This window comes from Tinamus guttatus, unplaced genomic scaffold, assembly GCF_059628265.1.
Source record: "Tinamus guttatus ecotype Peru unplaced genomic scaffold, ASM5962826v1 Tinamus_guttatus_pri_ptg000629l, whole genome shotgun sequence".
NCBI lineage: Eukaryota > Metazoa > Chordata > Aves > Tinamiformes > Tinamidae > Tinamus > Tinamus guttatus.
Window position 1 is genome coordinate 1111529 of NW_028289163.1, and position 20092 is coordinate 1131620.

Below are 20092 nucleotides of genomic sequence, written 5' to 3' on the forward strand. Positions count from 1 at the left end.
ATTCCCCCCGGGAAGCTCCGGGAATCGGCCGCATCCCGGAGCGCGGAGCGGGAAGCGGGTCCCTTTTCTTAGCACAGGCTGTTTTAGACCCTTAGAGAGACGTATCTGTGATCCCCTGCCCTGCCCCGAACCTTCCTTTTTTTTTTATTTTATTTTATTTTTCATTTTCCTCTTTTTTTTAAATATTATGTACTATATTTTTAGTCTTAAACACAATATATTATATATATTTAATTTTTTTATATATATATATAAATATAAATGTTAAAAAAAAATAAAAGGGGGGGCTGCCTCGTGCTTCTGTTCCGCCCAAAGCGGGGCACGGGGGGACACGCGGATCCGGAGCAGGACCCGCGGCATCCCCGGAGCATCCCGGGCTCCGCTGACCTACTTCCCGGGCGCTTTTCCCGGGAGCAGGTGCCAAGCGGAGCTGCCCTCGCTCGGCTTTTATTTCATTTTCGCAGCCGTCGGCGCTCGCTTCGTGGCTTCGCTTCCCTGCAAACGCGGCCCGTTCCCGCGCGCGCTTCCACGCCTGGTTTATTATGCATGAACCAGGCAATTTGCCGGCTGCTCCCGGGACCCATCCTTAAAACAAAAAGGTGCTTTGTCATTCCTAATGGCTTTTGCTGGAACGCGCGCCGGGAGCGGGATGGATGCGCTCGCTCTGCGGGGATGCAGCCGCGTTCGCTTCGATCCTGCTGCCCTTGGCTCCTTCCCCTCTGCACGTGGGCAACGGGGACGGCTCCTCCAAAGCTCATTTTTTTGGGGTGGAAAATGTGGAATCCCCAGGAATGTGGGATGGAGGAAGAGCCTCCCCCCCAAATCCGCCCTGCAGCAGCAAGCGCCGCTTATTGGGAGCTTCTTTAAGGGGGGAGCAGCAGCCGTTTAGCTCCAAGGCGCCCTAAGAAACCTAAACTAAACCCCGATCCCTGAAGGACACAGTGGATTTGTCCCCGGGAGAGCAGCGCCCAACACGCTGCAGCCACGCAGGGATGCGGCGCCGCTTCTCCCCTCGCCCCGCCCGGAATTTCATCTTCCAGCCCTCCCTTGGCGCGGCCGGGGATGGAATTTTGTGTTTTCTCCCCAAAATGGGGGATCGAGCCCCGCCCCTCCCGGCCCGCCCCGCCGCGGCCCCTCCGCCCCCTGCCCCGCCCACCCGCTCACTGAGCCCCGCCTCCGCCCCGCCCTATTTATACCCTCGCGATCTCGCGAGATTTCCCGCCAAGGGGCGGGGCTGTTTCGCCGCCGCTTCTCGCGCGAGCTGCCGCAGGCTCCGCCCCCTCCCGTGAGCGCCCCGCCCTCTCCCCTGCGTCACTTCGCGGCGGCCGGTGGCGGAGAGGCCCCCGCGGGGGCTTTCGAGGCCGCGCGCGGGGGTGGCCGCGGCGGTGCCTGAGTGCCGGGTTGGCGGGGGAGGGGAACGAAACGGAGCCCCGAGGGGACGGGGGTGGCGGAGGACGTGAGGGGCGGGAGGAGGTTGAGGCGGTCGGGGTGTGGGATATGGGGGGGCCTGGGGGCTCAATGGGGCCTCTGCGGCCCTGCCTGGGTCTCCACGGCGACCGGGGGGCCCTGGGGGTCGCCGTGGGGCTCTGTGGGGAACCGTGGGGAGCTCTGGGGGCTCTGTGGGGCCTGGGGGTGCCGCGGGGGTCGCTGTGGGGCTGAGGGCTCTATGGGGACCCAGAGGTTCCTGGTGGATTTTCTGGGGGGCCCTGGGAAGCCTTGGGGGCTCAATGGGGCCTGGGGGCCCCGGCTGGGCTCTCTGTGGGGGCCTTTTTGGGGGGGGCTGGGGGCTCTGTGGGGCTGGGGGGCTAATGGCTTCCCTATGGGGCCCGGGGGGGCCGGCTGGGCTCTCTGTGGCACTGGGGGGGCTTTGGGGGACTTACACGGGGCTCTGTGGGGCCTGGATGGGGATGGCTGGGATCTCTATGGGGACCAGGGGGTTCTGGGGGGCTCTGGGGAGGCCGGGGGGCTCAGTGGGGTCTGGGGGTGCTGCTGGGGTCGCTGTGGGGCTCTAGGGGGAAACGTGGGGAGCTCTGGGGGCTCTGTGGGGTCCTGGGGGGGTTCTGGGGTCTCGGGGGGCTGTGGGGGCTCTATGGGGGTGGCCGGGCTCCCTCCAGCTAACACTGGCACCCGGCAGCTAAGGAGGGTGATTAAGGAGGAACCCACGGGGGGATGTTCCCGGGAATCTCTTGGGAAAGAGCCCGAGTTCAGGAGGCTGCTGCCTCCTGCAGGCCGTGGGAGAGGAGGGATGAGAGCGGGAGGCTCCCGGTGTCCAGGCAGGCCCCGTCCCAGCCCCGGGAGCTCCGGTGATCCCAGAGGATCCCACGTGGCACCCGGGACCTCTTCCCGGAGCTGGGATCGCCCCATCCGGGCAGCCGCAAGGCGCTGCCTGCCGGGATGCGCCGGCTCTTTCCGCCATGCCCTGTTTTCCAGCACTGGGAGCCGGTGGGATCCTTGGAGCGGCGGCGCTTTCCCGGGCCGGCACTTCCCTCTGCTGGAAGGCTGGGAGGGCGCAGCCCATTCCCAGCTCACACCTTCCATGGGGATGCGGAATGGAGGAGCCGGCTGTGGAGCTCTCCGGCTCCGGTGAGTGGGATGAGTGCCGGAGCTTCCAGAAATTCCTAGTTTTGACACAAATGCTCCTCGATGGCTCCCTGAAATCTCCCCTTTTCCAGAGCCTGGGCTGGGAATTCCACCAGGATGCTTTTCCTGGCTGTGATTCCTGCACAGGAGGGAGCTCCTGGCTCTTCCCAGCGCTGCTGGCTCAGGATAAATCATCCGGCTCGCTCCAGAGCACCGCAGATCCATCCCAGTGGTCCCAACCTGCACTTCCAGATGTCCAGCAAGCGCGTGGAGCCCCCAGCCTGCCCGGAGATACCCGTGGCTTGAAAAAAGAGGAAATACATCCATGAGAAACCAGCCCTTTCTGTGTTCCCCAGGACCAAGGGCTCTGCCTGGGGGATGCTCCGCAGGGATGAGCCCCCGCACATCTCCATAGGGGCCGATTTGCCCTTTTTTTCCCCCGGATCCCGCATGCTCTGGGGCCCGGCGCCCTCGGGCGCTTCCTGCCGCCGTCCGGCCGCTTTGTTCGCTGCTTCCTCAGCGCTTTCGGCGCCCGCAGGTTTTCCCCGGCAGCTGGAAAATCGGCCTCAGCGACTTTCATTTCCCCCTTCCCTTCGAGAGGAGCCCTGAGCCCGCGCGGCTGCCTCTGGTCTGGTCCGCAGCCTCCCCTAGTGCCTCAGTTTCCCCAGGGTTTAGGCACCGCAGCCGAGGGGCTGCCCTGTGGATATTTCCCCTTGGGAATCGGGATGTGGAGATGGTCTCGTCCCTCCCAGGGCTTCAGGAGGCTTGGAATGGAAATGGAGCTGTCTGCGGCGCTGTCCCCTGCTGCTGTCCCCACGGGGGACCGTGCTGGCACAGCCCGGAGTGGCCACCGGGGCCTGCCCACAGGGTTGGGGACGTGGGGCTCTGCACCAGCACTGCCCGCTGTGTCCCTGCTGGTCCCCCTGTTCCCTGTGTCCCTTCTGGGCCCCCTGTGTCCCTCCTGGATCCCCTGTTCCCTGTGTCCCTTCTGGGCCCCCTATGTCCCTGCTAGATCCCCCGTGTCCCTCCTGGATCCCCTGTTCCCTCTGTCCCTTCTGGGCCCCCTGTGTCCCTGCTGGATCCCCCATGTCCCTCCTGGATCCCCTGTTCCCTGTGTCCCTCCTGGATCCCCAGTGTCCCTGCTGGATCCCCTGTGTCCTTCCTGGACCCCCTGTGTCCCTGCTGGACCCCCTGTTCCCTCTGTCCCTGCTGGATCCCCCGTGTCCCTCCTGGATCCCCTGTTCCCTCTGTCCCTGCTGGATCCCCCGTGTCCCTGCTGGCTCCCCTGGCCCCGGACGCCTCGCGGGGCTGCTCCGCTCCCCCGGCCGCCCCTCGGGAAGGGGATCCGGGTTCCGCTCCGCCGCCGCCGCCCGCGGGAGCAGCGCAGGGACCTCCCCGCACCCGCGTCACCCCCCGCGCGGGACCGCGCCGAGAGCGGCGGGGCCTTCCCGCCCCGCGGAGGGGACACGCGGCGCCCCGGCCCCGCGTGGGCGAGCGCAGGAGCGCGCGGGGCTCCTCGCTCCTCCCCGCGCGGCTCTGCCCACCGCGGCGGCGGCGGGAGCGATGGAGCGGGGACCCCGCGGCGCCCGCCCGCTGCTGCTGCTGCTGCTGCCCGCGCTGCTCGGCCTCGGCGCAGGTGAGCGGCGGCACCGGCACCGGGAGCGGGGCGGCTGCGGCGCCGGCGGGACGCGCGGCCGCCGGCGAGCGCGTTTGCAAAACCGTTTGCAAAACCGTTTGCGAGCGCGTTTGCAAAACCGTCTCCAAACACGTTTGCGATTGCGTTTGCAAGCGCGTTTGCGAGCACATTTGCAAACCCGTTTGCGAGCCCGTTTGCGAGCACATTTGCAAGCCCGTTTGCAAACCCGTTTGCGAGCCCGTTTGCAAGCACATTTGCAAGCCCGTTTGCGAGCCCGTTTGCGAGCCCCTTCGCAGGCGCCCCCGCGTGCGGGCGGCTGCACGAGGAGGTTTCGTGGCCGGACCCCCGGCTCCGTCCCCCGCCGGTCGCTGCTCGCTGCACGTCTGATTTCCTGGCTCCTTTCCAGCGCCTCGGGGGCTGCTCCGCGGCCGCACAGCGCTGCGGAGAGGCCGCTGCCTTATGTAAACCGGGAGCGAGGAATCCCCTTAAATCCCCGCCTGCTAATCCATACATTCAATAATTCCCACAAAACCTCCCCTTCTTACAGCGAGCGTTTAATAGCACGGGCGGATTAGCGGCGAGGTTTTATCCCCCTCCAATTTAATTGGCTTCAGGAGCATCTCGCGCGCCGGGCGGGGAGGCGGCCGCTCCGCCGCGCGGCGCCGGGCACCAGACGCAGCTCGGTGGAAAATAGGCGGTTACGGAGCCTCTGAGTTATTTTTCCAGCCACTTGCTTTGATCTAAGTAATTCTCCGCCGTTGGGCTGGCGGGGGATGCGAGGCTTGGGGTAATGTCACGGAAAGCCCGTGCTGGTTCCTGCTCCTCCTCCCGGGAGCTCCGGGAGACTCGACCTGGAAGGATCCCGAAGCCAAATCCGCGGTGACAGCTCCGTGCTGGTGTCCCCCGTCCCCCCCTCCCCGCGCTGTCGCGATCCGGGTCCCTCCCGCGCCGCGGTCCTGGCGGGAGGGACCTGAGGTCACGGCCGCTTTGCAGGGAGCGCGTTCCCGAAATCCCGGGTAAACAGGATAACCGGGGGGGCTCCGGAAGCCGCCGGATTGTCCTCGCCGGAGCCCTGGCTCCCGGCTGCTTTTCCTACCCGTCATTTCCCCCCGGCGCCTCCAACAATAACGCGGGGCCGGGATGGAAGGCGGCAGCCCCGGGGCTGCGGGGGCTCCGTGAGCTGGGAATGGAGCGGGATGAGCAGCTCCGGTGTCGGGAGCAGGATGGGATGAGCAGCCCTGATATTGGGAATGGAGCGGGACGAGCAGCCCTGGTTTTGGGAATGGAGCGGGATGAGCAGCCCTGGTTTTGGGAATGGAATGGGATGAGCTGCCCCGGTTTTGGGAATGGAATGGGATGAGCTGCCCTGGTTTTGGGAATGGAATGGGATGAGCTGCCCCGGTTTTGGGAATGAAGCGGGATGAGCAGCCCTGGTTTTGGGAATGGAATGGGATGAGCTGCCCCGGTTTTCGGAATGAAGCGGGATGAGCATCCCGGCCAGCCGTGCCCGACGCCTCGGGATGCTCCCGCCCCAGAGCCCCCACTCGGGCTCCGGCTCCCGTTTCCCAGCGCGGGGAAGCTCGGGAGCGCCGGGGGCTCCGGCAAAAGGGTGCGGGAGCCGCCGCGAATAACCAGGAGCGGAGCCACAAAAGCTCCGGTGAGGCGGAGCGCGTCGCGCAAAGCGGAGCGAGGGGGCAGCTGCAATTCGGGCTGCGCGAGGGTTTTAGCCCGAGCCAACGCTCCGATTTCTGTATTTAATCTGCTTTAATGTATGGGCGCATCTGCTTCCCTTCCCCCCGGCGCGGGGGAGGCCACGCGGGGGCCGCCCCCGGCCCCGCCGCCATCCCGGGATGCGGCTCCAGCCGCAGCGGAGCAGGGAGGGCTCCCTCGGGAGCATCCCGGTTCTCCCGCCCCGGGGACAGCGCGCGGGCGACGGGACAGATGCCGGGGGGCGGCTGCCCGCCCCGGTCCTGCCGGGAGCTGCCAAAAACAGGGAGAAAGCCAGAGAGCTGCCAAAAAACAGGGAGAAAGCCACGGAGCTGCCTGCGGCGCCCGTCCCCACTGCCAGCTCCTGCGATGGGGACAGGGACGGGGCCATCCCGCCTCGGCCTGCCCGGGCACCGCTCCGGTCCCCCAGGATCGGATCCTCAGCATCCTCCTCTGGTCCGATCGGAGGCCTCCGCAGGGAAGGGGAGGTCGGGAAGGTGGAAGCGCCAGCCCGACCTGGAGCATCTGCTGGTGGGATGGGGGATGTGGGATGTGACACATGGGACATGGGATGTGGGATACGTGATGGGAGATGCAGGATGTAGCACACGGGACATGAGATATCGGCTGCAGGATGGGGGATGTGGGATGTAGGATACAGAACATGGGATGCAGGACGGGGCATACGGGATGCGACACATGGGATGTGGGATGTAGGATACAGAACATGGGATGCAGGATGGGGCATACGGAATGTGACACGTGGGATGCGGGATGCAGGATGTAGGACACAGAACATGGGATGCAGGACGGGGCATACGGGATGCGACACATGGGATGTGGGATGCAGGATACAGAACATGGGATGCAGGATGGGGCATACGGAATGTGACACATGGGATGTGGGATGCAGGATGTAGGATACAGAACATGGGATGCAGGATGGGGCATACGGGATGCAACACGTGGGATGTGGGATGTAGGATAGAGAACATGGGATGCAGGACGGGGCATATGGGATGCGACACATGGGATGTGGGATGCAGGATACAGAACATGGGATGCAGGATGGGGCATATGGGGTGCGACACATGGGATGTGGGATGCAGGATACAGAACGTGGGATGCAGGATACAGAACATGGGATGCAGGATGGGGCATACGGGATGCGACACATGGGATGTGGGATGCAGGATAGGGATATGGGATGCAGGATATGGGATGCAGGATGGGGATGCGGGATGCAGGATATGGGATGCAGGACCCTCCCGCCGCCTGCCCGTGCACGGGGCCACCTTGTCCCTTGCTCCTCAGAGCTGCTGCTCGGCCAGGCCCCGGCGCAGCCCCGGCCGGTGAGCGGCCTCCGCGGCGGCTCCGCGCTGCTCTCCGTGGCGCTCCCTCCCGGCGCCAGCGTCCGGGAGATCGAGTGGAGCTTCATGGCCCGCGGCGGCGGCAGCGGCGGCGCCGCCATCCAGGTGGCCGAGCTGGGCCCCGGCGGCCTGGAGCGCCCCGACCCCGGCGACCGCTTCGCGGGGCGGCTCGACGCACCCAACGGGACGGCCCTGCGGATCCGCCGGCTGGAGCCGGGCGACGGCGGCGTCTACGGGGCGCGCGTCAAGCTGCGCCCGGCGCTCGTGCTCGACCAGGCCTTCGAGCTCTCCGTCTACGGTGAGCGGCACCGGCGGCGGTGACGGGGACGCACCGGGCGGCCGGCGCCTCCCCGGGGCTCACCGGGGCTCCCCGCGGCAGAGCCGGTGCCCAGCCCGCGCAGCCGCAGCCGGCTGCTGGCGCGCACGGCGCGCTGGTGCAACGTGACGCTGCAGTGCCAGGGCGCCGGCGCCGTCAACGTCACCTGGAGGCCGGGTGACAACAACGGCGGCGGCGGTGGCGGCCAGCGGCAGCTCTCCCCGGACGGCACCACGTTGCGGCTGGCGCTGCCGCCCGCCGCCGCCAACGGCACCGCCGCCTGCACCGTGAGCAACCCGGCCGACAGCAAGGAGGTCGTGTTCGACCTGCGCGAGATCTGCCGGGGCGCAGGTGAGGCCCGGCCTCCACGGCGGCCTCCGGAGGCTCCGCGTCCCGGGAATCGCCCGTTCCACGAGTCCGCGAGTCCGGCTCTGCCTCCCGCTCCAGGGGCAGCCGCGTCCTTCTCCACGTCGGGATACGTCATCCTGACCCTCATCCTGCTGGCCGGGAGCCTGGGAGGAGCCTTCTGGTGCTGGCGGATGAACAGCGGGAAAGCGGCGGAGCCAGGCAAGGCCCGGGAGACGGGAACGCGGCCGCTCGGCTCGCCGGGATGCCGGGATGCAGGAGCAACGGCCACTCGGCTTGCTGGGATGCCAGGATGTCAGGGTGCCAGGGTCCTAGGATGCTGGAATGCCAGGATCCCGGGATGTTGGGATGCCGGGATGTCAGGATGATGGGATGTCAGGATGTCAAGATGCTGGGATGTCAGGACCCTGGAATGTTGGGATGCCGGGATGCCAAGTTGCCAGGATGTCAGGATATTGGCATGCCGGGATATTGGCATGCTGGGATGCAAGGATGCTGGGATGCCAAGCTGACAGGATGCCAGGATGTTGGGATGCCGGGATGTCGGGATGCCCGGATGTTGGGATGTTGGGATGCCAAGTTGCCAGGATGTCGGGATGCCAGGATGCCGGGATGTTGGGATGCCGGGATGCCAAGTTGCCGGGATGCCGGGATGTTGGGATGCTGGGATGTTAGGACGCTGGGATGCCAGGACGCTGGGATGCCAAGTTGCCAGGATGTCAGGATATTGGCATGCGGGATATTGGCATGCTGGGATGCAAGGATGCTGGGATGCCAAGTTGCCAGGATGTCGGGATGCCGGGATGCTGGGATGCCGAGATGCCGGGACACCGGGACCCCGGGATGCGGGAGCCGCTCGGCTCTCACTCCCGCTCCCCCGCAGCCGCCACCCCCCCGGTGCCGGCGGCCGAGAGCCCCTCGGACCCGCAGTACGCGGAGATCGTGCGGAGGAGCCCCCCGGAGGGCAACGACCAGGTGAGGCCCCGATCCCCATCCCGATCCCGGTGGAGCTGCCGCGGGGGCCCCATCCCGATCCCGGCGGAGCCTCCTCCCGTCCTCCCCCAGCGCCTTCGCGAGCGGCCTCCATTGCAGGGCCTCCGTGTTCCCGAAAAGGCCGCGGAGCGGAGCCCGCCGGAGCCGGCGCCCGTCACCACCGTCTACGAGCAGCTCCGCCGGCCGCCGCAGAGCGCGGCCCAGGAGGTCACCTAGACCCGCGGTGCGTCCGGCCGCGGCCGTCCCCTCCGGGCGCCTTCCCGGCCCCCCGCGGCGGCGCCTCCGTGCGGATTCCGCGCTGCGGGATTTGCGGGATGAGGGACGCGGGGGGTTCCCTCTTCCCGCAGGCGCCAGCAGAGCTGGAGCATCGGGATTCCACGGAAGGGCTTTGCCAGTGCGTCGTGTGCCAAATCCGAACCCTCCCGCCTCCGTCCCGCTCCCGCCGGGGGAGCCGCCGCCGCCGAGTCGTCGCCCGCCCTCCGGTTCCTCCCGCGTGAAGCCCTTGGAGATTCCTTTGGGATGGACCAGCCGGAGGCTGCTCCGGGATGGAGCCCGGGCCCGGGATGGGGCAGGGGGTGCCACAGCGCCCGGCTCCGCACGCGGCTCCGGCGGGACCAAACCCTTGGGAATAGCATGGAAACAGGGAGCGGGGAAGGGCCGTGGCACACAGCAGATCCCGGGATGCGCGCGACCGCTGGAAAAGCCTCCGTGTCCCTGCGGAATGTCACCAGCGGGCTCGGGAGAGCCAGCACGGGAAGGGTTTGGGCACATCCCGGTGGATGCAGAGCCGGTCCCATTACCCTGGGGCAAACAGTCCCCATCCCACCCCATCCCGACCCCCTTCCCGGCCCTCCGGAGCGGCTGGAGCTGCCTCCGTCGGGGAGGAATCGCCCCCGCCTGCCGCCACCAGCCCTGCGCCCCTGTGACACCGCGAATAAACGTTGGTGAGATGGAGCTCGGCGCGTCCCGATCCCGGCGCGTCCCGATCCCGACGCCACGCGGGACCTTTCCCGATCCGGCAGCCGCTTCCCTGGCCGGGGTGGGGACCTTCCCACAAGGTGGAGGCCAGGGAGGCCCTGAAGGACGGGGCTGGATGTGGCTCCCCGGGCAGCGGGACCCCCACAGCAGCCCCACAGGATGTGGGTCACGGCCCAGCAGGGTCCCCATGAGGTGCTATGGGTTCCCGTGGGTCTCTATGGGTCACCGTGGGTCCCTATGGGTCTCCATGGGTCTCTGGGGCTCACCAAGGGTCCTTGTGGGTTGCTATGGGTCACCATGGATCACTGTGGGTCACTGTGGGTCCTCATGGGTCCTTATGGGTCTCCATGGGTCAACAGTGGGTCCCTGTGGGTGGCGATGGGTCATCATGGATCACTATGGGTCACCATGGGTCCCTATGGGTCTCCATGGGTCTCCATGGTCTCTGTGGGTCATCAGTGCATTGCTGTGGGTCACCATGGGTCCCTGTGGGTTGCTATGGGTCGTTACAGATCTCTGTGGGTCACCAGTGGGTTTATGTGGGTCCCTGTGGGTCCCCACGGGTCCCTGTGGATGGCCAAAGGGCTGCTCTGGGTCCTTATGCATTGCCATGGGTCACCATGGGTCGCTATGGGTCTCTGTGCGTCACCAAGGCGCTGCTATGGGTCCCCGTGGGTCGCTATGGGTCTCTGTGCGTCACCAAGGCGCTGCTATGGGTCCCCACGGGTCCCCGTGGGTCGCTACGGGTCGCCTTGAGCCCCGCGGGGGCGCCCTTCGCCTTCCGCGTGCGTTGTCCCTGCGCGGCTGCCGTCGGCGCGGGGCGGGGCCTAGCAGGGAGGGGCGGGGCGCCGCCCTGTGGCCGCGTCAGCGCCGGCGGGGCGGGGCCTATCGGAGAGGGCGGGGCCTATCATCAGGGGCGTGGTCTGTGGGGGGCGTGGCCTAGCAGGGAGGGGCGGAGCCGAGAGGCGCGCCCGCGTCAGCGGGGCGGAAGCGGAAGCGCGTGGGAGCGTGCGCGGAAGCGTGTGGGCGGTGGCGGCGGTTCCGGTTCCGGCGCGGGGGAGGCAGGCGGCGGCGGCGGCAGCAGCGAGCGAGGCAGCGGCGCGACCCCCCCCCTCCCCCCGGTACCGCGGCCGCCGCGACCCCCCTCCCCCCCCGCGCCGCCCCCCCAGGTGGGTCCGGGGGGAGGAACCGGGACGGGGGGGGCGGATCCCGTTACCGCGGTCGGGGGGGGGGGGGGGGGTTCCGCGCGGGGGTTGTTGGGGGGAGCGGCGGGCGCCGCCCCCGCCCGCGGGGAGGGGGAAGGGAGCGGCGGGCGGGTCGGGACAGGCCGCGGCGCGGGGGCCTAACGGGCGCCGCCGCCATTTGCATGAGGGCTTCAAAGCGGCGGCGGCGGCGGCGCCGCCTCCCGCCGCGGGGAGGGAGCGGGGAGGGAGCGGGGAGGGAGGGCCCGGAGCCGCCGCCGCCGCCGCTCACTCCCTTGTGCCCCGCAGCCGCAGGGCGAAGATGAAGGCGGGAGGCAGCGTCGTGGACAAGGCCGAGGGCGCCGCAGGTGAGCGGGAGCCGCCGGGATCCACCGGGATCCCCCGGGATCCACCGGGATCCGGCCGCGGTCGCGTCCCCCTCTCCCGCTTTTCCCCCCTCTCGCCCCGGAGCTGCTCCCTGCATTTCCCATGTTTCTTTTCCACCCTTTTGAGGCCTCGCGTTTTAAGGAGCACGCTGGAAAATCCGCATGTTTTTGAGCCTGGGAGGGATCCCTAGGGATCGCCTCGTGCTCCAGCTCCCGGGAGCGTTGCAGGAACCGCTTCGTTTTTGAGTGTTTTGCGATCCCCCCTGCCCGGTACCGCGGAGCCCCTTCGAGCGCCGGGGGCTCCGTGATCCCCAAACGGTGCCCGAGGGGCCTTGGAAACCTCCGCGGCGGAGCGGGGAATCCCTCCGGGCACAGCGGAGCGTGCGGGAACGCGCCGCAACGGGGGGTTTCCACGCGCCGCTCCCAAAATCCGGGCGGCGGGGGCCAAATTCGGGCCCTTTTCCCTGCTCTGGGACACGTCAGGTTCCGACCGGAGCAATCTCAGGGGCCCCTTCCCAGGATTTGTCTTTCCAATGCCCCTTTTCAATTTTCCCCTCTCTGTTCAGGGAAATGTGAGAGGGAGGTGGGAGAAATGCAGAAGTGGGGGAAAAGCTGGAGCTTGGAAGGGGTTTTTTTTGTGCTTTTCGTTGATCCCTGTTGGAATTTCAGCTGCTAGAGGCTGCACTCTGGAAAATAAATCACATAAAGATGCACGTGTGGGGGGGGGCAATTCCCGCTTGGATTTTTATCCCCGCGGGGGGCCGTTTTTCCAGGCTACCACTTCCCGGAGTGGGCCTACAAGACGGAGTCGAGCCCCGGCTCGCGGCAGATCCAGCTGTGGCACTTCATCCTGGAGCTGCTGCAGAAGGAGGAATTCCGCCACGTCATCGCGTGGCAGCAGGGCGAGTACGGCGAGTTCGTCATCAAGGACCCCGACGAGGTGGCCCGGCTCTGGGGCCGCAGGAAGTGCAAGCCCCAGATGAACTACGACAAGCTGAGCCGGGCGCTCAGGTGAGCGGCATTCCCGGGATCCTCCTCCTCCTTGTGCTGGGAGGACAGAGGGAATTCCCGTTCGGCACATCCTGGGTGCTTCGGGTTGGTCTTACCGGGGTGGTTCCCTTCCAGGGAGCTTTTCCGACCCTCCTCGTCGCTCCCGGTTTAAGGAATGGAGCGTGGGAGGGAAGCAGGGGGATGAGCCCGCTCCGGAGAAAGCGGCTCCGCTTTCCAGCACCCTCGCGGTAGGGTGACACTCTTGGCCCTGGTGACACTCTTGGCCCTGGTGACACTCTTGGCCCTGGTGACACTCTTGGCCCTGGTGACACTCTTGGCCCTGGTGACACCCGCATTTCCCTTCCAATTCCTCCACCTTGGAAGCAGGGAGGAATGTGACAGGGAATCCCCCACATGGCCGCTGTTTTGCTCCTCATTCCCCAAGGACACGACTTGCGGCACCAGCTCCCTGGGGCCACCAGAGTCCCTTTGTTTTGGCCACGGCTCTTCCATGCTTCCCACTTCAGGAAAACTTCCATTTAATTTAGACCCTTCTGGACCCGCTGAGGGTTTTCCAAGGTGTCGCTTCGTATTTTGGGGTGGATCAAGGGAAAACCAACAGTCCCACGAGGTATTTTAGCGCGGAGCAGCCCGGATCCTGGCGGCTCCTGGCGTTATTTGCGCCGTCCGTGCCACGGATCCCGCCACCTTCCGCCCTCCGATACCTCCTGGGTGGAGCTGCCGAAGACAAACAGGGCAGCAAACACCGCGGGCTCCTAATGGAGCAGGAAGGAAACAATAAACGGGAGCGACGGCGCCGGCCTTGGTATTTGGGAGTGGAAAATGCTCCCCGGTGCCAGCCCCGCTCCGGTGACAGCGGCGGGGACACGAGTCGGGGACACGGGCTGTGACCTCCAGGCTTGGCCCCTGGCTGCTGCTGCCACCGGGAAGCGTCCCGGGAATTGTCCCTGTTCAGCTCATGGAGCTCGGGGACGCTGGGAGCCACCTAAGGGACATGGGGCAGCACCCCCAGGCCTGGTGCCAGCTCCAGAACAGGCGTGGGCAGATCCAGGCATTGGCTCAGCTTTGCCTTCCATTTAGGATCTCCCCTTTTCCCTTATGTTGGAAAAAACAAGACAGTGACCTGTAATTTAGAATTTCCTGGCAAAGAATTCCTTAGAAAAGGCACAACTGTTGCTTGGAAACTTTTGGATCGACTGGTATTTTCTGGTGAAGAAGCTCTCCGAGGAGCTTCTCCCTTGTGGATAGGTCAGAGGTGGCTTTGGGAATCGGCGAGTGCCGCCAGCATTCCAAGAAATGGGATTGCCGAGTGCCCTGACGGCTCTTTTATTTGGCAGATATTACTACAACAAGAGGATTCTCCACAAGACAAAAGGGAAGAGGTTCACCTACAAGTTCAACTTCAACAAGCTGGTGATGCCCAACTACCCGTTCATTAACATCCGACCCAACGGTGAGTGCGGAGTCGGGAAGCGCCGGGAAGGCCGAGCGGCCCCGTCCCGGTCACCTCCTGCCCTGGAGGCTGCGCCGGGGCAATCGGCGCCGCTCCTGATAACGCTTTATCAGGAACGCCGCTCCTTCCCCCGGCTCGGCGGCCTCCGGGCAGGCTCCGCGCGTCCCGGTTTCCTCTCGGAGCTGCCGGCTTTATCAGCGCCGGGAGTTTGCTTTGCTCCTTGGATGGGGCCGTCCTGGCGATAAGGAGCCCGCAGGAGCGGGGTCTGCGGCTCCAAAAGGAGCCTCCTCGTCCTGCAAACGCCCCTGCTTGCTGCAATTCTGCTCTTTCGCTAGCAGAAGGTTTTATATATATTTTTTTTAAACCAAATTAGATTGGGAGTTTGTGGAAATAGCGAGCATGGAGCAGTTTGCAGGGTTTATGGGTTTGAGTAAAATCCCAGGTATGCCTCGATTCTCCCTGCGGCACAACGGCACGCTGACGCCGGGGAGAACAAAAAGCGCTTGGAAGTGGAACACCAACGTTCCCTGCTTGTTTTGGGAGCCTTTGAGTCCCTTGCCAGGCTGGGAGCAGGCGCTTGGCTTGGATTTGTCCTGGAGCAGCCTCAATGCCGTGGCTTTTCCCAAGCAGGGTCCTTTGTAGGATCCCTTTTGTGGGATCCTGCTCCGTCCCAAGCAGGATTTTTACGGCTGTGGTGGTGCCATGCAATGAGGGCAATTAATGGCAAACGAGTCCATGGAAATGGAGATTTTGGAAGGGAGGGCTGAGCTGCAAACCCTGCGCGCGCAGGGATGGGGGATCGCGAGGCTGGACGAGCTGCTCTCCCAGCACGAGCTCCAAAGCCTCGTCGGGAAGGGAGAGCAAAAGGCAAACGGGGGTTGGATGAAGCCTCTGCAGCGGCAGAGCAGAGCGGAGAGGAGGATTCCTCCTCCGTGTCTCCCTACGGACGGCAGCGACCGCTCCGGGATCTCGGCAGCTCAACCCGCTGCGTCCCCGGGGGCCACCAAGTGCCCAAACGGGCTTCAAAGGCCCCATCTCCTGGGCAAAACCCCCCAAAAAGCCGGGGCTGGAAGCCCCGCGGTATTCCCGAAGGAATTCTGCTTCTCCTGGGTGGGAGCTGAATCCTCCAGGAGCCCCGAGCCAAAACGTGGGGGTGGAAGAGCACGAAGCCGCGCTGCAAATCTATAATTACTCGCAGCAACAAGTCCGGGCAGTTCCTGCTCGATGCTGCTGCTGCTGCTGCTCCTTTTCCCCTGTTTGCAGCCACTCCCTCCTGTCTCTGGGGCATGCATTTAAAAAAAGGACTTTGGAGAACTGGAATGCACTTGTCTAATTACAACCTGTTTTCTTTCCTTCTGGCTGGGCTGGGGGTTGGGCGGCCGCTCCGGCCTCTCCCTCTCCCGGAGTTCGGGAGCGGAAGGAGCCGGGAGCCGGCGGGGGGCATCGGGGTGAGGGGGAGAAGCGGCCTCGAGGGCGGCTTTGGGGCACCGCAGAGGCAGGGGGAATTGGGGAAAAGGAGCCAGCGGGAGTTAGCAGAACCAGGGACGAGTAAACGTCTTCCCGGCCGAGCACAAAGCAGGGATTTGCAGTATTCCCTGCTGGGAATTCCAGGCTTCCCCGCGCGGAGGTTGGAGCCGGGGTGCCCCGCGCTCCGGTCGTGCCCGGCCTGGAAGCCGCCTCGGAGGCGCCGGGCGGCCCTGGAAGCTCCGCGGGAGCCGCAGGAGGATCCGGCTCCGGCAGAGGCGGCTTTGGAGGCGGCGGAGGCGCCGGGAGCAGCTGGGAACGGGCTCCTCCCCGCTAATCGTAATGGTGATAGCGGGCGGGATCCGTGTGTTCCGCTTCCAAATGCCTCCGGGCGCATCCAACACGCGGCTCCTCGCTGGGGATTTAACCTCTTCCCTCTCTCATCCCGCTTTTCCCTCTCTCCCCGTCCCCGCCGCAGGTGTCGTCCCGCAGAGCGCCCCGCCGGTGCCCACGGCCTCGTCCCGCTTCCACTTCCCGCCGCTGGACGCCCACTCTCCCACCGAGGACGCCCAGCCCGGCCGCTTCCCCGCGGGCTCCCTGGCGCCGCCGGCGGCCGAGGCGCTGCCGGAGGCTCCCGAGCGGAACGCCGACGCTCCGGAGCTGGAGGACGGCTCCTCGGAGTGGCGCCGCGGCGCGGAGCTGGCGGCGCCGCCGCGCGCCAAGCGCAAGCCGGACATCGTCCTGCCCCTGTTCAGCCGCCCCGGGCTCTACCCGGACCCGCACAGCCCCTTCGCCGTGTCCCCGCTGCCGGCGCGCGGCGGCGTCCTCAACGTCCCCATCTCTCCCGCCCTGTCCCTCACTCCCACCCTCTTCTCCTACAGCCCCTCTCCGGGGCTCAGCCCCTTCACCGGGAGCAGCTGCTTCTCCTTCAACCCCGAGGAGATGAAACACTACCTGCACTCGCAAGCCTGCTCCGTGTTCAACTACCACCTGAGCCCGCGGACGTTCCCCCGCTACCCCGGCCTCGTGGTGCCGCCGCTGCAGTGCCCGGCGCCCGCCGACGAGCAGCCCCAGTTCCCCATCAAGCTGCAGCCTCCGCCCGCGGGCCGCAAAAACCGGGAGAGACTGGAGAGCCCCGAGGAGCCGCCGGCGCCTCCCGCCAGGGTCAAGGTGGAGCCGCCCGCGGAATGCGCCGCGGAGCCGCCGGGAAAGGAGGAGGAGGAGAAGGGCGAGAGCCGGGAGGAAGGCGGCGCCGTGGAGGAGCGGAACGGGGCCGTGTTCGCCCGGCCGGCCGCCCCGGCGCGGGCTCCGGAGCCGTGCGAGGAGCGGGAGCGGCGCGAGGACGCGCTGATGCCCCCCAAGCTGCGGCTCAAGCGGCGCTGGAACGGCGAGCGGCAGGACGCGGAGCGGCCGCGCGGGAGGGCGCCCGGGGCCGGCGCGCGCCTCGCCGCCGCCGCCGACACCTAAAGGCGCCGCGCGCCGCTCCCGCCGGACGCGGAGCCGGGAAACCGGGGAGCGGGGCTGGGTTGGGGCGTCCCGGGGATTTTGGGGGGGTTTGGGGGGTTTCCGAGCGGGAAGGGCGAGCGCTCCCGAGCCGCTCCCGCCTCCTTCCCGACGGAGAGGCTTTCCCGGCCGCCTTTGGGGAGCGGGGAACGTTGCACTGGCCGGAATAGGAGCGCGGGAGGCGCCGGAGAGGTGGGATGCGGCCGGAGCGCGGCGCTCCGGGCCACCCTCGTTGGCTCTTTTAGCCTTTTTGGAAAAATAACTGCAGAAGCCATGAGCAAAATAGAGAATCTTTCAGGGAAGGGAGTGGGGCGGGAAGAAGAAGAAAAAAAAAAACCCTAATGCCTTTAATATACGCATTAAAATGTACCTTTTTTTTTTTCCCAATTGTATGGGTGGAGCTGGGAGCGATTGGGAGCCTGACGCGGATTGTGGGGAGCTGCGGAATGCCAGGAGCTTGGCGGGATCGCCCTCCCCTTTGTTCCCCTATCACCTTGACTCATGCCTTAACTACGCCAACACTTTACGGGATCAGGGTCTATGGACACGAGGAGCCCGGCCGCGGCGCTTCCGGAGGCCTCGGAAGGACGTTCCCGCAGAGGGCGGCTCGATCCCGGAGGGAACGGGAGCTGCGCGGGAGTTTGCCGTGGAAACGTTGCTGTATTTGCTGGGAATGTGCTCTTTCCCTCCGGAGCTGCGGCTCTCGTTACAGGAATTACCTGGAGTTCCGCATCCCGCCCAGGAGCGCCCTTCTCTCCCGCTCCGCAGGGGCAAAGCTCCGGCAATTCCTTGGAATTCCTTGGAAGGGACTTGGAAGCAGCCGCTCTCCAAGGAGAGAGGGAGCCCCCGGAGCCAGGAATTGGGGGGAACTCAGGAACTAGGAACACGAGGCCTTTTGGAGCAGCGATTCCCAGCGGGACCCCCTTGCACCCAAGTGCCCGAGTCCGGGAATGCTGCTTCCCCTTGGGAGAAGGGGGGGAAATCACCTTTTTTCGCACTTCAAGGAAAAAAAAAAAACAGGATTTGACTACGTGGGACTGTTTTGGCTTTAAAAAGTTGGGATTTGGGGCCGGCGTTTCTTCTCATAGCCATTGCACTGCGACTGGGAGCTCCGGCTTCAGGGATAAAGGACTCCGGACCCTCAGGTGCTCCAGGTTCAGGGATAAAGGACTCGGGATCTCAGGACACCGGCCCAGCAGCAGCTCCGGGGAGGAAGCTTATAAATACAGTTCTAAATAAAAACCCTATATATTCCGATGTGCCAAAATATTTAAACTTGTGAAGTTTAAATGGGCGAGATCTCAACGTCCACCTGTATTAATTAATCAAGAGCATGTTAATGTTTAAACCATTTTTTTTTTGCTTTGTTTAGTCATAGAGAAGCCGTAGGAAAGAGACTTTGAAGCGGACAACCAGCTGCCATCCCAGGTTGTATTTTAGGGGGAAAAAGCCCCGGAGCGACACCGGGAAGGGAGGATCAGCCCGGAACGGCGGCCGGGCCTCCCCGATCCCTCCTGCCTCCATCCGGACGCGGATCCGGCGGGAGCATCCCGGCGCGGAGCCCGGAGCAGCCCCTCTCCAAGCATTAACCCTGCCGCTTGGTTGTCCCTTGGTTTTTATTTATTCCATAACGACGTTTTCGTTTTTAAAGTAACCTCCTTTGCTTTATTTTATTATGTTTTTTTTCTTCTGGATCCTGGTGGGTTTCAAGAGGATTTCTGCTTTTTTTTGGGTTTGAATCGTAATCAGATTGTTTTAAAAAAATAAATGTTCGATTTTAGAGTGTTTTTAAGGAGAAAATATTTACCGATAGCTTTTTTTTTTTTAAAGAAATCACTTTTCCTGAGGCATGTTGTTTATTAGACTCGATTCAGCAGGGATGAGGATGGATGCATACACATAAAGCAGTGAATTTGCCAGCTCGAGCTGTCCATTGCAAGCAGGATTCCAAGTGTGTGTGTATATGTACATAAAAATGTAAAGTAGTCTTTAAATACTCCATTGTGCAGTGCCTTTAGACGTTCCACTTTCTATAAAGTCTTCAAAAAAAAGGTTGCATATATATATTATATATATATATGATGTAATGTTATAGAAATATATGTATAATATACATATTTTTTCCAGGGGTATCTGATAGCTCTGTATTTTGTTATGGAAGTTGAAAGAAAAAAGAAAAAAACAAAGTATTTTACCTCAAATTAAGAAGTTAAATAAACCTTTTAAATAAGCAGCTCTGCGTGTCGCTCGCTCCGACGGGAAGCGGATTCGGCCCGGGATCTCTCCCAGGTTTTTCCTAGAGGTGGGAGCTGGAAGCAGCCGGGCCCTGCGGCTCCGGGGGTTGTTTTTCCCAAGGGAGCTGCCGCCTCCGGTTCTTATTTACGGGAGCAATCCAGCCGTGCTGGAATGGGGCCGGGAATGTCCCCTTTTTGGGGGGGATTTGGGAATGTTTTCGGGTTTGCGGTACCGGCTTTCCCGGCGTTGGAAACTCGGGAGTGGCTCCCGCGAGCGCTCCGGGTCTCCCGGAGGGTTTTCGTCACCCCAGATCCCACAGGGAAAATGTCTCCGTGCGGCATTCCCGGCGCCACGGCGGCCGCACGCGGAGCAGCCAAGCGACCGCGGAAAAAACGACGCGGATCCGCGGCCGCTCGTCCAATTTCTTTTTTTCTTGGAGAGAGAAGCAGCCCCCGGCTCCGGTTAACCCGCTGCTTTCCAGGGAAAACCAAGGCGGCTCCCGGGATCCCCGCGGGCGTCGGGAGCTTCCAGGATCGGCCGCGCGGCCCTTTCCCAAGGCGGCTCCGGCTGCTCTTTCCAGGGGGGCCCAAACCCGGTGCTGGCCCCCGCTTTGCTCCGGGTGCCGGGATCCTGGGAAGGCGCCCGGGGACTTTCCAGGGTGCCGGGATGCGGAGGGGGGGGGGGGTGCTTGGGAGGTCCCGGAGCCGCGGGATGAGCCACCACGTGCCCGGGATTTCCCCATCCCAGGCGCCTCTTCCCGTCTTTTGGGGGAAAACGGGGCCTTTTCCAGCCTTCTCCTTATTTCAGGACGAGGTCTCTCCTGGTGCTGGGGAGGGATAAACCCGGCAGGAGCGACATTCCCAGGCCCGGGAAAGGGGCCTTTTCCCGGTGGCCCTTTCCTTGCCGAGGCGCC

General features: G+C 64.6%; 2 protein-coding genes across 2 annotated transcripts; both read left to right on the plus strand.

Annotated features, from left to right (window-relative positions):
• The first annotated feature begins 4143 nt into the window (after positions 1-4143).
• LOC148592249 (SLAM family member 8-like) lies at positions 4144-9184 on the plus strand. The gene is made up of 6 exons (XM_088535472.1): positions 4144-4216; positions 7238-7591; positions 7673-7960; positions 8057-8176; positions 8859-8950; positions 9068-9184. The coding sequence occupies exons 1-6, from the start codon at positions 4144-4146 to the stop codon at positions 9182-9184; spliced, it is 1044 nt and encodes a 347-aa protein (XP_088391598.1).
• A 2252-nt stretch (positions 9185-11436) lies between these two features.
• ETV3 (ETS variant transcription factor 3) lies at positions 11437-16908 on the plus strand. Its single transcript, XM_088535473.1, has 4 exons — positions 11437-11495; positions 12287-12524; positions 13862-13977; positions 15920-16908. The coding sequence occupies exons 1-4, from the start codon at positions 11450-11452 to the stop codon at positions 16906-16908; spliced, it is 1389 nt and encodes a 462-aa protein (XP_088391599.1). The 5' UTR covers positions 11437-11449.
• The last annotated feature ends 3184 nt before the right edge of the window (positions 16909-20092 follow it).

Excerpts from the sequence above, each read along its gene's own strand:
- LOC148592249 (XM_088535472.1), top strand. The coding sequence starts at position 4,144 with ATGGAGCGGGGACCCCGCGGCGCCCGCCCGCTGCTGCTGCTGCTGCTG. Across the intron at positions 7,592-7,672 it reads CTTCGAGCTCTCCGTCTACG|AGCCGGTGCCCAGCCCGCGC; the intron begins GTGAGCGGCACC and ends TCCCCGCGGCAG. Across the intron at positions 8,951-9,067 it reads CCCCGGAGGGCAACGACCAG|GGCCTCCGTGTTCCCGAAAA; the intron begins GTGAGGCCCCGA and ends CCTCCATTGCAG.
- ETV3 (XM_088535473.1), top strand. The coding sequence starts at position 11,450 with ATGAAGGCGGGAGGCAGCGTCGTGGACAAGGCCGAGGGCGCCGCAG. Across the intron at positions 11,496-12,286 it reads CAAGGCCGAGGGCGCCGCAG|GCTACCACTTCCCGGAGTGG; the intron begins GTGAGCGGGAGC and ends CCGTTTTTCCAG. Across the intron at positions 12,525-13,861 it reads AAGCTGAGCCGGGCGCTCAG|ATATTACTACAACAAGAGGA; the intron begins GTGAGCGGCATT and ends TTTATTTGGCAG.